Below are 12,908 nucleotides of genomic sequence, written 5' to 3' on the forward strand. Positions count from 1 at the left end.
ATTATGTACATACTTGTATACATGCCACTCCTCCCGTTTTGTGCTTTCGGTTACGCTGTTCTACTTCGCTTTCGAGTTCTTGACTACTAGAAGTACATCTGTCGTACGATGAATGTATATTTATGAAGCCTTGTGCTGTTACTCCTGTGGGGCTGCAAATAACTTGGAGGTGCCCCGCGCCTGCGCTCCGCGTCCGAATTCTAGACCGAGCCTCTCTACAAGGCGGTTGTTTGTTTCCAAGGCTGCAGGCAAACAACGACCCCGGACACCACCGATTAAGGAAATACGCGAGAATTTTCCAGCGCTCCGCCAGCCCACCTCCTCGCTGACCTTCTCCTCCATTTTTTAACGTTTTCTCTCCCTAGTTCTCTTCCCCTCTACGTACAATAAAAATGTCTGCAATCCGTGCACTTCGACAGGTGTCTCTCTCTTCCAGCAGGCTCGCGGTGCGCAGCGCCCCTCGCACGCTCTGCCGCGCCGCGCTCGCACAGCGCGCTGCCCCTCTCTTCTCAGCGCGGGCCTTCTCGGTCACTGCCCGCGCGTGGGGCGAGGGTACGAGTGCGTGTTTTAATCGCATCTCAGTTTTGTGAGGCCCAATGCTCACGGGGGCGCATACAGCGGACGCGACGCTCTCGCAAAAGCTCACGGAGGAGCTCCAGTACGAGAAGCAGGCGGCGGAGGACAACCCCCAGCCCCGGCTCGTGAAGGAGCTGAAGGAAGAGGGGATCTGGGCGGTGCGTCACCTCCTCGGCTTTCTCTCCTCCCCCTTTTTTCTTCGTCGGCTGATAGGCTTCGATTCGTGCGCACAGATTGAGGACGTCGCGGGCAACGACGAGGTCGCGCTGACGCGCAAGTTCGGGAACGAGACGTGCGTCGATTTTTCGCTCGCTGTTGTGCTTGTGTGTGTGTTTTTCGGGTGCCCCATGCTGACGGGCGTGCAGCATTCGCCTGATGTTCTCCATCGCGGACATCCAGGGCGAGGAGGAGAGCCAGTTCACCGAGAACCAGGAGAGCCAGGAGGAGGAGGCGGAAGAGGACGAGCCGCAGCACGCGTACCCCATCCGGTGCTCGTTCTCCCTCACCAAGGTGCGCCCCTATCTCTGCTTGTCCCCCGCGCTCCCCGCGCTTGCTGAACAGATGCGGCGCAGTCTGGCGTGGAGGGCGCGTTGACGGTCGATGCGATGTGCCAGGAGGGCGCGTTCGTCGTCGACAATATCTCGTTTTATAGCAATACGAAGGTCGGCACCGAGCTGACGGCGGAGGCGGACTGGAAGCGCCGCGGGCTGTATATCGGTCCTCAGGTCAGTGAGATGCGCTTTGGTGGTGCTGGCGTGCCGGGCTGATGAGGTGCGTTCTTGCAGTTCGACACGCTGGATGTCAACGTGCAGGAGGAGTTCGAGAAGTTCCTGCAGGAGCGGGGGATCAACGAGAACCTCGCGTATTTGGTGCCCGAGTACGCCGAGTTCAAGGAGCAGAAGGTGCGTGCTGTCTCGCTGGCTTGCGTTGCCGCCGTCTGATGTCCGGCTGCGTTGCGCAGGAGTACGTGCACTGGCTGCAGAACGTGAAGAAGTTCGTGGACGCTTAAGTGTTCGCCGACTCTCTGTTCTGTACGCGCCCCTCCACTGTTTGCCCCGCACCTAAAAGACCGGACACCCATCATCGTACCATCTCTACTGTCGTAGTTATTGCCTGCTTGATATACGTCTAATTGCACACACACACTTCTCCGGACAATGTCAGCTTACCGCACGTTGCTCACGTCGCATGACTGCCCCGCGCGTCATCGTACGATATGTGAGCGCTGCTGCGCTGGCGTTCGGTCGCCTTCTGTCAATTAGTGTTACTGCCGAGTGCTCGTGGCTCTCATCTCCGAGAACACACGAATATCATACCTCTGAGAGTAGGCTGGGCTGGGCTATAATGCATACTGACGTGGATGCTTTGGGCGATGCTGGAACGCCCTGGAACAGACACAAGCGCCTGGATATCTGAACGTGGCGGCATGATAACGCACTGTTCGAGGCCGTTCTGTGGACGAGCCCGAACATTCTCGCAGGATCCTCTGCGCAACGTTCTCGAGGCTGTTCCTGCTGACGACACGAGCTGCCTCAGCGACACGTAGCCGCCGCGCCAGGTATAAGAGCCGCCATGCCTCTCACCTCATCTCCCCCAACCAGCTGAGCATCGTCGCAGCGGCCGTCGACCCGGATATCATTGGATATATATCCCTTCTCGAGTGCATACTCTCGCTCAGAATGTCTGCCCCAGTCGACATCGTACGTCCTTCGTCTGCCTTTGTGACCAGCGACGTACCTTCGGGTTCTCCGACGGGCAAGTACGTGCCCATCCACAAGCGCAGCGCCTCCGTCGCACCCTCGTGCGGTTCCTCCCCTCCGCGCCATAGTGCACGCTCACCAGCGCGTGGCAAGCGCGCCAGGTCGCCTTCCTCTGCGCGATCGCCGTCATCCTCCGCGGTCCCCCGCGCACGCGTGGCTCGTAAGTCCCCTCCCGATGCGTGCAGTGAGTCAGCGATGTCCTAACCGCGTCTGCTCTGCACCAGGCCCCGCCACGCCTATACCCACGCACCACACGATACCCATCTACTCCATCCCGGAGCTGATCGCCCTCTCTGCATCTCCGCTCGTGCAGCTCCCGTCTGTGCAGCGCGAACGCATGGTCCATTTATTCCCCACCATCGTCTCTCACACCGTCTCCGCACCTACCGCGTCTGCACCCGAGGAGAAGGCGCCGCTCCGCCGTCGCCGTGCCGGCCGCAAGAGCAGCGCGAAGAAGCTGCAGGCCGCGAACGTCAGTACGGACGTCGAGAGCCGCAGACGGCGCCACGGCGCGTGGGGCTGGCACGAGCATGTGCCTCTCGAGGACAGCTGGAGACATCCCGCCGTCGTCGCGGTCAGCGTATAACTTAATTCTTAATTCACGACCAACGAAGGGGGACGAACGGACTGGAGATGTATGATGGCTATGAATTAGTGTAAATGTTGTCGGGTAATCGCTGTAACAGTATCATTCAATATTAACACCCACCACTGAGTTCGAGTCGATTGGTGTTTGAGTGATCTTGGATCTGGGATCTTGAGATATTATCTAATCGCTTTGTCCTAGATCCGCTCAGCCATTGGTTCAATCCCGACCCAACGCAGTTTGATTCGTATACACTGTACAGTTCGACTGCCGCATTTTAAAATATAATCTGTGTCTGGAAATGTCCCAAGTTTCTCTCGCAGGTTTTATGTGTTCTCGCTCCCCGTGATCATTTCTCGCAGGAATTCATCGGCAATATACGTGCCACACCGCTGCAATATTACCTCTTTCAACATCGATCGTCGTGCGCCTCAAGATACTGCTCGTCTCTCATGCTAGTGCATTTCATTTCTATGGCAATACTATGCATCGAGACGTTCCCGAAGCTCCCGGTCCCAACGCTGCCTAGAAGAGTCACTTTCAACGCCAACAGGTTCGACCGAGTTGCATGCAGACCGATGGAAACGTCGATTCTAGCGGATATTCCCGTTCCGAGTTTGGCTTCCCGCTGCTGCCTTTGGCTTTCCGCAAACTTGCTGAGGCCTGCTTAGAAGCTGCCAACAGGAGGTTGGAAGCGCCTGGGCAGCCCACTGTATCCATTCGATGAGGTTTGTGTTCTTTGTGTGCTCTACAAGTTATGGTGAGGCTCTAGCGTTGAGTTGTGTTTACAGGATCTTCCCCACCATTGGAGCGCTACTCAACGCCAAGCGTGGAAGGCTCACACATTCCAAATCGGGACTTCCTTCCTAGGCCATGATTTCCGACTGCAACCCCTGCGTCTGCGATGGTAACTACCCCTATCGCCGCGGAAGGAGAGAGGGGCCTCCGAAAGTGAGCGGGGGCATAAATACCCGTGTGTGAGGAGGTTTGGGTGGCAGTCTCCATTCGAGCACCTTCTTGACGATGTCTGTCATTCTCGTTACCGGAGGCACTGGTCTTGTTGGCTCAGCTATCAAATACGTCATCGAAAACGAGCCTGAGGGTTCACGATTTGGCAAGAAACCTGGGGAGACGTGGATCTTTGCCAGTTCCGCTGAGGCCGACTTGAGGTGAGGGGTTATTGATTCTAAATTCCCCCGTCGTAGAAATTAACATTGAGGGCAGGGATCCGGAACAGACCAAGAAGCTCTTTGAGAAGTACAAGCCTACTCATGTGATCCATCTCGCTGCCATCGGTATGTACCTCGCTGTTGCATCGCGAATCCTATGGGTTGATCATGCTACCGTAGTCGGGGGCGTCTTCATCAACATGAAGTTACAGGTCGGTTGTACTCCCGTCTTCTCATGGTACATTGGCTTACACGGACCCGCAGCTCACTTTCCTCAGGGACAATGTCTTGATCAACGACAATGTCCTGTACACCTCCTACCTCTTCGGCGTCAAGAAGGTCATCTCCTGTCTCTCGACCTGTGTCTTTCCGGACAAAGTTTCATACCCGCTGGACGAGACGAAGATCCACCTCGGGCTCCCACATGCGAGCAACTTCGGCTACGCGCAGGCAAAGAGGCTGGTAGACGTTCAGAACCAGTGAGTGCCGCGTCGCTAAGTATAGCCTGCCTATAGTCGTAATTTTCGCATTGTGTAGTGCGTACAAGGACCAGTACGGATGCAACGTTACGTCCGCGATCCCGACGAACATCTTTGGCCCGCACGATAACTAGTGAGCCGTCCGCGTCTCCTATTTGTTCTTCTTTTCTTTTGCTTACGTGAGTATGTGCTTCAGCGATCTCGAGAGCGCGCACGTCATCCCAGGGCTCATCCACAAGTGCTACCTCGCCAAGAGTATGCACTCGTCCAATCTCAATTTTACGAGACTGACTCTCTCCGCAGAGAACGGCACGCCGTTCGTCGTAGCGGGCACCGGGAAGCCCCTGCGGCAGTTCATCTACTCCCGCGACCTTGCGAAGCTTTTTATCTGGCAGCTGCGGGAATACGAAGACGTCGAGCCGCTCATTCTCTCCGGTACGCGTTCATCTGCATTTCTCCCCAGTCAATATTCGATTTCGGTGCCATGACTGACGCCCGGCGTGCACTGGCAGTCGAGGAGCACGAGGAGATCAGCATCAAGGAGGTTGCGGACGTGATCGTGAAAGCGATGGAGTTCGAGGGCGAGTACACCTTCGACGCCAGCCGCACCGACGGCCAGTTCCGCAAGCCTGCGTCGAACAAGAAGTTGCTGTCGCTTATTGGCGAGTTCAAGTTTACCCCGTTCGAGGAAGGTTCGTGGACTGCCCTCGCTAGACCCGTTTATTAAGCTGACCGCGGTTTTGCACAGCGTTGGAGGAGAGTGTTAGCTGGTTCGTGAGGAATTACGAGAACGCCAGGACGAGCAAGGGACAATAGAGTGGCGTTCTCCTGGATCTAGAGTGTGCGCACACCGAGACACCCGTAACTTAAGAACCAGAGCGCCGGATTTTACTAGGCTTTAAGTTCCATCAGACTGCGAGTTGGGGACCCAGGATGCTGCTTGATGCCACCACTATCGTAGTGCGTTTCATGTTTCTCTCACGTACGATGGCGTGGAGAGAACGAGATACTGTTGATGCTCTCGGTCCGGATCCCAACCTTCTTAAAAGTCGCGCATTATTTGCTGACATGTTGCATATCAGCTATCGCTTTTCTAGTCGGTAGGTTAGATCGGCACCGCCTCTGGAGTCTCAAATGAATGCTACTTTTCTGATTTGTTTTCTTCTGTGCCTCTGTTTTGCGTCTTTCAGTGCACTGCAACCGTGTTAGCGTTGCATTGGAACGGCCCTTATAGTCCATGGCATCCGCGTGTGTTGATGGGAGGATGCCATCGTGCAATATTAATGTGGATGAATCGATCGCGGTCGTTCCGACATTCAACTGGAATTATTTGGGATCCGCCTTCTTCGACTTCTTTGTCACTTTCTTCGAGGCTGTGCTCTAGTCTCCCGTGGGCAGACTGACACTTGCTTCAATCTTCGTGCCTCAGGATATCTGTGTCGGACCAAAGTCCTGGAGTTGGTTGCTTCCGCACTGGAGCCAAAGGAGGATCGGCGGTCGGAGCCCAGCCTGACACCGTCACTTATCTCTCCGATCCATCATTGGTGCTGCATTCTGTCCAATCACTGGACCAGGACCATTCCATCAGGCTTATGGTTAGACTCAATTCGTACGGCTGGCCTATCAGACGCGCCCCTTTAGCGCTCGCGTTTGATAGGCCCTCATCAAATACGTCCCTCCCTACTTTCCCTGCTCTCGCCTTGGCCCTTGTCGCGATCTCCGACATTATGTAAAAGGTATGCCAAAAATATCCGCACACTTGCGATGCAGTGCAGCCTCGATACTAAAGAGTCCGGCGTCAAGCGGACAATGTCTAGGTTTAAAACGATCTAAAATTCAAGCTCAAAGATGGAAGACCATTGTCAGTGCAGAGCACAGAGCAAGTAACCGCAAGCTGTGATATTGCTGAGACGCGGGTCTAGAGTAAGGCACCTACTGAGGTGATCGAAGTAAGGAAGGTAGGGAGGGACGTATGTATTTGATACAAGAGGCAGGCAGAAAGAAAGTTCTCGACACGACCTCACATCCGAAGGGACCCCGAAAACTGGGGTAGGTAGCCTGATTTGGCGCCGAAAGCTGCCGAAAATACAGGTTCCTTCCGTCCTGGGTAGGCGAGACGCGTCCAAGACACATGCAGTACAGCTGGTATTGACAGGGATCACGGTGCTGAGGCCCTGCTTGAAGTCTGTGGGTGTAGTGACTCTGCTGTTGATTACGCATTCGGCCAAGTCGGATGAGACTCCTCGTGGTGCTGCTTGGTGCATAACTTGAGGAGAGGCATGCCGCTGAGATGTGGGTTACCCAAAACAACCAACTTGGCACGAAGACGTGAGCGAACAATCATACAAGCGAAGTGCCGTGCACAGTCACGTGCCTTTTAATCGAACTCGCCTGCATGTAAGCTGTAAAACTTCGTCTTTTCGCTGGGAGAAAAAGGCTGAGTACCCTATTTCAACCCTGAAACATGCTGTGAGACATGAATTAGGAAGAAATCCCAAGAGGATTCTGTGTTACTGAGAAGTATAGGGCAAAGTGGGCGAAAAGCGCGAAAATGACCCCCGGAGACCGGGGGGTACCCTCAAGAAGCATAGATCCGTGTCTGCGATTCAGATCTCGCCTGGTGATGAGGGCCATTGCAAAGGAGGATCGGCAGTCGGAGTCAGCCGGACGCCGTCACGTATGGATCTCCATTGCGTTGAGTCCTGCTGCGTTCTGTTCAATCACTGGATCAGGACTCGGGCTTATGGTTAGATTAGTCTAAGGTTCGAACGTCTGCCAGTGTTACCCGCGCAGGTTCCATCGCTGAAGAGCGTGCTGTCGTTATGCTCAGGGCACGATTGAGTCGCCAGACAGACTGCCTATGATGATCTCTCTCGTCTGTCGGTGCCATATTCCACCCACCTGGCAACCGAGTACAGGGCGTTTAGCAGTCTGGAACGCAAAATCTAGAAAAGTCGTATCTAAACTGCGTTACGCCGCGAACCCAGTCGTTACCATCCGCTGGGCCGGAATTCGACAGCTGCCGCCGGTGCTTGCACGGGCCCGAGTCCTTGGGTATGCGGTTCCGTGTGATGCGGCGGTTCGACGAGGAAACAGCCGTGCAGATGCCGTAACTTCGCGCGTCCTGCAGCTGAGGGATGGATCAGGTGCGGAGGGGCGACAGGTACTTGAGCGTCGCTCCCGGGACCAAGGGAGACTGCACCCCGCCGCTCTTCTGTAGGTACCATGTCAGGATCAGACGCAGATCAGCTGGAGGAATGGCAGGAGCTCCTCTCGTCCTACCAGTTCTCGTGAGCATATTGATATCCCGCCCTGATTCTTTCGCCTCTCGGCCTAACGTATGCGTGCTTCTGCAGCATCACCGATAACTACTGCGAAGTTGCTGCGCTCGGTGAGTTAGCTCGGCATAGTCGTATGACATCGATGTGGTTGACTGACGGTGCTTCGGTGGTTTGCGTAGCGGTACTTTTCTATGATCACATGCTTACCTTGCCCGCAGAGGTGAGGTTCCTCTGGACGCGCAAGTTCTCCGGGGCGACGCTCTTGTTCATGCTGAACCGATATATCACGCTATTTGGGAAGACCATCTTGCTTGTTACTGGTTTCTCGTGGCCAAACCAGACAGATGCGGTGCGTATCTCTATGCTAAGTTTGCAAGAAATCCCATCTTACCGATGTTCTGTCTCTCAGAGGTCCGATTAATCATAATGATATTGCAATTGTGTATTCTGACAGCTCGAGCAGTTGCGCGGCACCGGTGTACTTGGTCGAGATATCCACTATCAGTGTATACATCATCGTCGCGCGTACGGTCCCTCACGATCTAGACGTCAACTAGCTTGCTGAAGCATCGCGTTGATGCAGTGATATCCGCGCTCCGCATATATGCGATATGGAACAAGGACTGGAGGCTCTTCGCGCTTGTCCTGGCGGTCGGCCTCGCCGTCCCCGCCATCAATATAGTGAGGCAAACCTCGAAAATTAAACCATTATATACAGCTGACGCTGTGCTCAGTACCATTATGCTAACTCTGTTCCAGCCGCATTCGCGCCGTGGCCGCTGTACGGCTGCGCAGAGAATGCGTCGCTGAGTCCCGCGGTATTTGCCAAGTGAGCACTCTCCTCGCTGTGCAATGTTTCAATATTCTGACAACCTCTGCAGATGTGAGCATATATGCTATGTTTCCTGAGAGCATGCTGACTGCAGATGCAGTGTCGCTTGCGACACATTCGTGTGCGATCGGTGTCGATGCCCTCGTACTCTTTCTTACATGGATCAAGACGTATGGGATCAGGAAAGTTGCATCGCAGATGCATATCAAAGCTACGATTTCGACGCTTCTGCTTCGGGATGGTGAGTTTCACACTCCTGTAGTACTAGTGGATGATGGCTGATGCGGTGTAGGCACTATTTATTTTGGGTATGTTGTCGCACCTTTATCCGTTTGAGTTTGAAGCCAACGGGGCTTGGATTGCAGGACCATGCTGGCCCTCAATGTTGTCGATCTCATCATCGTGCAAAGCGACGTGGTGCGCATACTCCGCTGTTTGGGCCGACTACCGCTGCTGATTCTCCGGAACAGATCTTCAACCCACTCCCCAACTTCATCGACGTGTGCGTATCTCTTCCTCTACGCAGCGTTCTCACAGATTTGCACTGACCACACCACCAGAATAACGTGCATCCTGATCTCGCGCTTCCTCTTGAACCTGCGCGAGGTCGTCGTCGACGGGGACGGCAACCAAGGCGAGTCGCTCGACGTGTCGGCGCGGCTATCTCTGCAGTTTGCAGCGAGTGTGCTAGGGAATATTGGTGCGCCCCTCGAGCATACCATGTGGTCGGCGAGGCACGAGGGTGTGGAGGAAGAAGGGGAGGAGGAGGAACAGCGGGAGCGGGTGCTTAGGGTGTCGAGTAACCCGCTCATGGTCGGCCTTGGAATGGAGGACGATGGCGTGTCTTCGACTGAGTGCGTATATTTGTGACATTCAAGCCAAAGCTAATTTTGCTTGTTTTCTCATGTGCAGGTTGGTGAGTGTTTCCAGTGTCTATACGTCCAGTGTGCAGAGGCTGAAGAGTCAGGTGCAGAACCCAGTCAAGTTCAGCACGCCACACGACGTGGAAAATTCCCCTGCCTCAATGTGAGGATGTCACGCTGAATTCGGCATTTTCTTGGTGGTGTAGATAGTTTTTTTGTTCGTTCTTGGCGTACTATATCAGCTCCATAATCTGAGGCGTTCGCTGGCGGGTTCCCAAACATTCTGTAGTGAGTATCCACTTCTGTATGTCTTTTCTAATCCTTTCTTCTTACTTTATCTGCCACATATGTAAAGCAGCTTAAGTACTTGTACTTGTGAATTGTATGATGAGATCAGTGCACATCTCGACCGGCTTGACCGACCGTCAGTGATCCAAAAACATTGAAATCAGAATTTTACCGGTCATCGAATCTTTTGCGGAGGAGAAACGAACGTGCGTTCTCATCCTCGACAGCACAGTACTTTCTTCACGAGCAGGGTACCACAAAAATAATCAATGCAGGGGATGAACGGCAGCCTGTCGCACCTGTGCGAGAGAGGCGAATTCAGAATATACCATATTTGGCAGGGACAATACGAACTCCGATTGAAGTAGCGAGATCGTGTCAGGGGTGAAATTTACTTAGTCGCTCTGACTTTGATCACTCTCTCGTCCGTCCATCACCTCGTCAACCTCATTTTACTCTTTTCTTCAGGTTTTTTTCGCCATGGACGTTGACATGAAAGTCAAAGACGAAGTCGAGGACAAGCGGGACCGGGACCGGGACCGGGACCGCGACGCCGACCGCGACAGAGAGAGGGAGCGCGAGAGAGACAGAGAAAGGGAGAGAGATAGAGACAAGGACAGGCGGGACCGCGACAAGGACCGCGACCGTGACCGCGACCGCGACAGGGACCGCGACAGACGCGAATCTGGTGAGTTCCCACCGCCGCCAGCTGCCCCTCAGGCCGATGACAGACCTCGCGCACCGCAAGGCCGCAGTCGTCGAAGTGGCGGTGATCATTGGGAGCCGGATGACAGACGCAACGGCGATGTGAGTACCTCCAGGTCGTGTGCTTCGAGTACCGGTGTGGACATGACTTTCTATTTTAGCGTCGCAGACGCTCGCGCACCCGCTCTCGTTCTCGCTCTCGAAGACGCTCCACTTCTCCTCGACGCCGCTCGCGTCGCAACGATACGCGCTCCCGGTCTCGCAGCCGTTCGCGCAGCCGCTCGCGGAGCCGTGACCGCAAACCTGCGGATTCTTTCTCGCGCTCTCTGGGCGGCCCGATGAACGCGCCGCATGAAGAGGCGGTCGAATTTGCCAAGCAAAGCAAGAGAGAAAACCGGGTCTACGTCGGCAACCTCAGCTACGACGTCAAGTACAGGGACCTGATGGAATTTATGAGGGGAGGTGGGTTGGGGAATCTCAGATTAGTTTCTCGTATCTTCAGTTGGCTTCGGATGAGAGGTGTGATGTGGCCGGCGATTCGCTGAGAGTCTGCTTGAGGACAGAGAGTCTACTTGAGGGCAGGGGTCTGCTTGAGGAGAGAGGCGCTGTGTCGAGGCTGCGGGAGTTTTACGCGTTTTTCCGGTTTACTGACGGATGGATGCTGAGAGGATGGTTATTGATGGGAGTTTTCTTTTGGGGTTGTTAGCTGGTGAGGTCCTGTTCGCCGAAGTGCTCGTTACCCCGACAGGCGTCTCCAAGGGATGCGGGTGAGTCTACATGATTTTGTTGATGTGCGGCGTCGGAAGGTCTAATGTCATGTGTAGTATCGTCGAGTTTACTTCGCAAGAGGATGCTCAACGCGCGATTCGCGAACTCTCTGAACAGCCACTTCTTGGCCGTCCTGTGTTTATTCGTGAAGTATGTATTGGGATTTGCTGACACGATGATTTCTCACTTGTTATTTGCAGGATCGGGAAAATGAGTCTCGGTTTGGGGCGACTCCTGTTCCAGGTAAGATCGGGATGGCAATGGCAGGCCAGGGGCTACACGCTGCACCACCACCTCGTCCTCCGTCTCATAATTTCTTCGGTCACCAAGGCGCAAATCCAGGCAATCAACTCTATGTGGGAAATGTGCGTTGAAGATGGATTTGCTGCTTGGCATCTGATTTACCTACCGCTCGTTTAGCTCCCCTACCAGGCTGGGTGGCAGGACCTCAAGGACCTGTTCCGCTCAGCAGGCAACATCATCCGTGCTGATATCAACATTGGTGCCGACGGCCGTCCCAAAGGATCCGGCACTGTTATTTTTGAGACGGCGAAGGATGCACAACAAGCTATCAGTAAGGCACTATCATTTTCCCTCTCAACGTATTTTTAACGTTCACGCAGGCATGTACAACGGCTTCGACTGGTACGGTCGAACGCTGGAGGTTCGAGAGGTAAAATCAACACTAAGCACCATCATGGAATATATGAATGAACTCTCGTCTGCAGGATCGTTATGCCGGCCTCTCTGGCCCCGGTGCATTCCGTGGCGGTCTGCGTGGAGGCCTGCGTGGCCTTCGCGGCTTCCGTGGCGGCTTACGTGGTGGTTTCCGCGGCGGACTCGGCGGAGCTGCAGGTAGAGACTTCTCGAGCCAGGATCTGTATGCCGACTATTCCGGCCCCGATCAGCAAGCTGCTGCCGGCGGGCTGAGGATGGATGCCTACGGTGCCGGCAACTTTGGCGGTGCTGGCCCCGGATACGGTGGCTACGAGGCTGAGCCCAGTCAGCAGATTATGGTGCGGAATGTGAGTGACCCCCAGGACTTTGTGGCGGACCGTGTGGATTGTCCCTCTAATTTTTTGTGCTCCAGTTGCCCTGGTCGACTGCGAATGAGGATCTTGTCGAGCTCTTCGAGACTACCGGCCAGGTCGAGCTGGCTGAAATCCTGTTCGAGGGCACCCGGTCGAAGGGGTGCGGCGTTGTGCAGTTCAGCAACGTCCCCGAGGCGGAGACCGCTATAGGTACGCATATCTCTTGCTTTCAGTTTTCAAACCTCTTAACATGCATTGTAGCCAAATTCCAGCAATACATGTACGGTGGACGACCTCTAGGTGAGTTTACCCAATCCGTGGGCAGCTATCAGAAGGTTGACTTTGAGCCAGATGTCCGGTTCAACGATCGCTGGCATACATTCACTCCTACCGCTGCGAAGGGGGGCCAGACCATTCCTATGCAGCAAGATGTCGTCTAAACGCGTGCTCGATCCCTTTGTATTGATTTTATTGACATCCCTCCTCATTGTGTTTTTCGAGAACGTCAAAATTAAGCTCTATGATGCTTAGGTTTTTCTATTTCCTGTGCAATGTAACGGGGAACAAATA

General features: G+C 54.5%; 5 protein-coding genes across 5 annotated transcripts; all 5 read left to right on the forward strand.

Annotated features, from left to right (window-relative positions):
• Positions 1-392: 392 nt before the first annotated feature.
• SCP_1402630 (Mitochondrial acidic protein) lies at positions 393-1,585 on the forward strand (the record flags this gene model as incomplete). The annotated part of the gene is made up of 7 exons (XM_027763967.1): positions 393-558; positions 619-734; positions 810-868; positions 942-1,086; positions 1,149-1,301; positions 1,362-1,478; positions 1,538-1,585. The coding sequence occupies 7 exons, from the start codon at positions 393-395 to the stop codon at positions 1,583-1,585; spliced, it is 804 nt and encodes a 267-aa protein (XP_027619768.1).
• A 670-nt stretch (positions 1,586-2,255) lies between these two features.
• SCP_1402640 (hypothetical protein) lies at positions 2,256-2,922 on the forward strand (the record flags this gene model as incomplete). The annotated part of the gene is made up of 2 exons (XM_027763968.1): positions 2,256-2,496; positions 2,561-2,922. 2 exons carry the CDS (start codon positions 2,256-2,258, stop codon positions 2,920-2,922), a joined length of 603 nt encoding a protein of 200 aa, XP_027619769.1.
• A 1,023-nt stretch (positions 2,923-3,945) lies between these two features.
• Positions 3,946-6,303, forward strand: SCP_1402650 (epimerase-domain-containing protein; the record flags this gene model as incomplete). Its single annotated transcript, XM_027763969.1, has 10 exons — positions 3,946-4,091; positions 4,147-4,217; positions 4,272-4,303; positions 4,356-4,570; positions 4,629-4,703; positions 4,767-4,825; positions 4,874-5,005; positions 5,083-5,262; positions 5,319-5,340; positions 6,000-6,303. 10 exons carry the CDS (start codon positions 3,946-3,948, stop codon positions 6,301-6,303), a joined length of 1,236 nt encoding a protein of 411 aa, XP_027619770.1.
• Positions 6,304-7,795: 1,492 nt separating this feature from the next.
• Positions 7,796-9,713, forward strand: SCP_1402660 (hypothetical protein; the record flags this gene model as incomplete). The annotated part of the gene is made up of 12 exons (XM_027763970.1): positions 7,796-7,860; positions 7,927-7,961; positions 8,031-8,202; positions 8,315-8,376; positions 8,435-8,532; positions 8,586-8,680; positions 8,740-8,924; positions 8,976-8,991; positions 9,049-9,100; positions 9,154-9,185; positions 9,244-9,541; positions 9,657-9,713. The coding sequence occupies 12 exons, from the start codon at positions 7,796-7,798 to the stop codon at positions 9,711-9,713; spliced, it is 1,167 nt and encodes a 388-aa protein (XP_027619771.1).
• Positions 9,714-10,314: 601 nt separating this feature from the next.
• SCP_1402670 (Uncharacterized RNA-binding protein) lies at positions 10,315-12,778 on the forward strand (the record flags this gene model as incomplete). The annotated part of the gene is made up of 12 exons (XM_027763971.1): positions 10,315-10,522; positions 10,583-10,641; positions 10,701-11,001; positions 11,246-11,306; positions 11,364-11,457; positions 11,508-11,672; positions 11,728-11,881; positions 11,931-11,980; positions 12,036-12,332; positions 12,398-12,548; positions 12,600-12,638; positions 12,690-12,778. 12 exons carry the CDS (start codon positions 10,315-10,317, stop codon positions 12,776-12,778), a joined length of 1,668 nt encoding a protein of 555 aa, XP_027619772.1.
• Between the last annotated feature and the right edge of the window lie 130 nt (positions 12,779-12,908).

This window comes from Sparassis crispa, assembly GCF_003851025.1.
Source record: "Sparassis crispa DNA, contig_000013F, whole genome shotgun sequence".
NCBI classification, from domain to species: Eukaryota; Fungi; Basidiomycota; class Agaricomycetes; order Polyporales; family Sparassidaceae; genus Sparassis; species Sparassis crispa.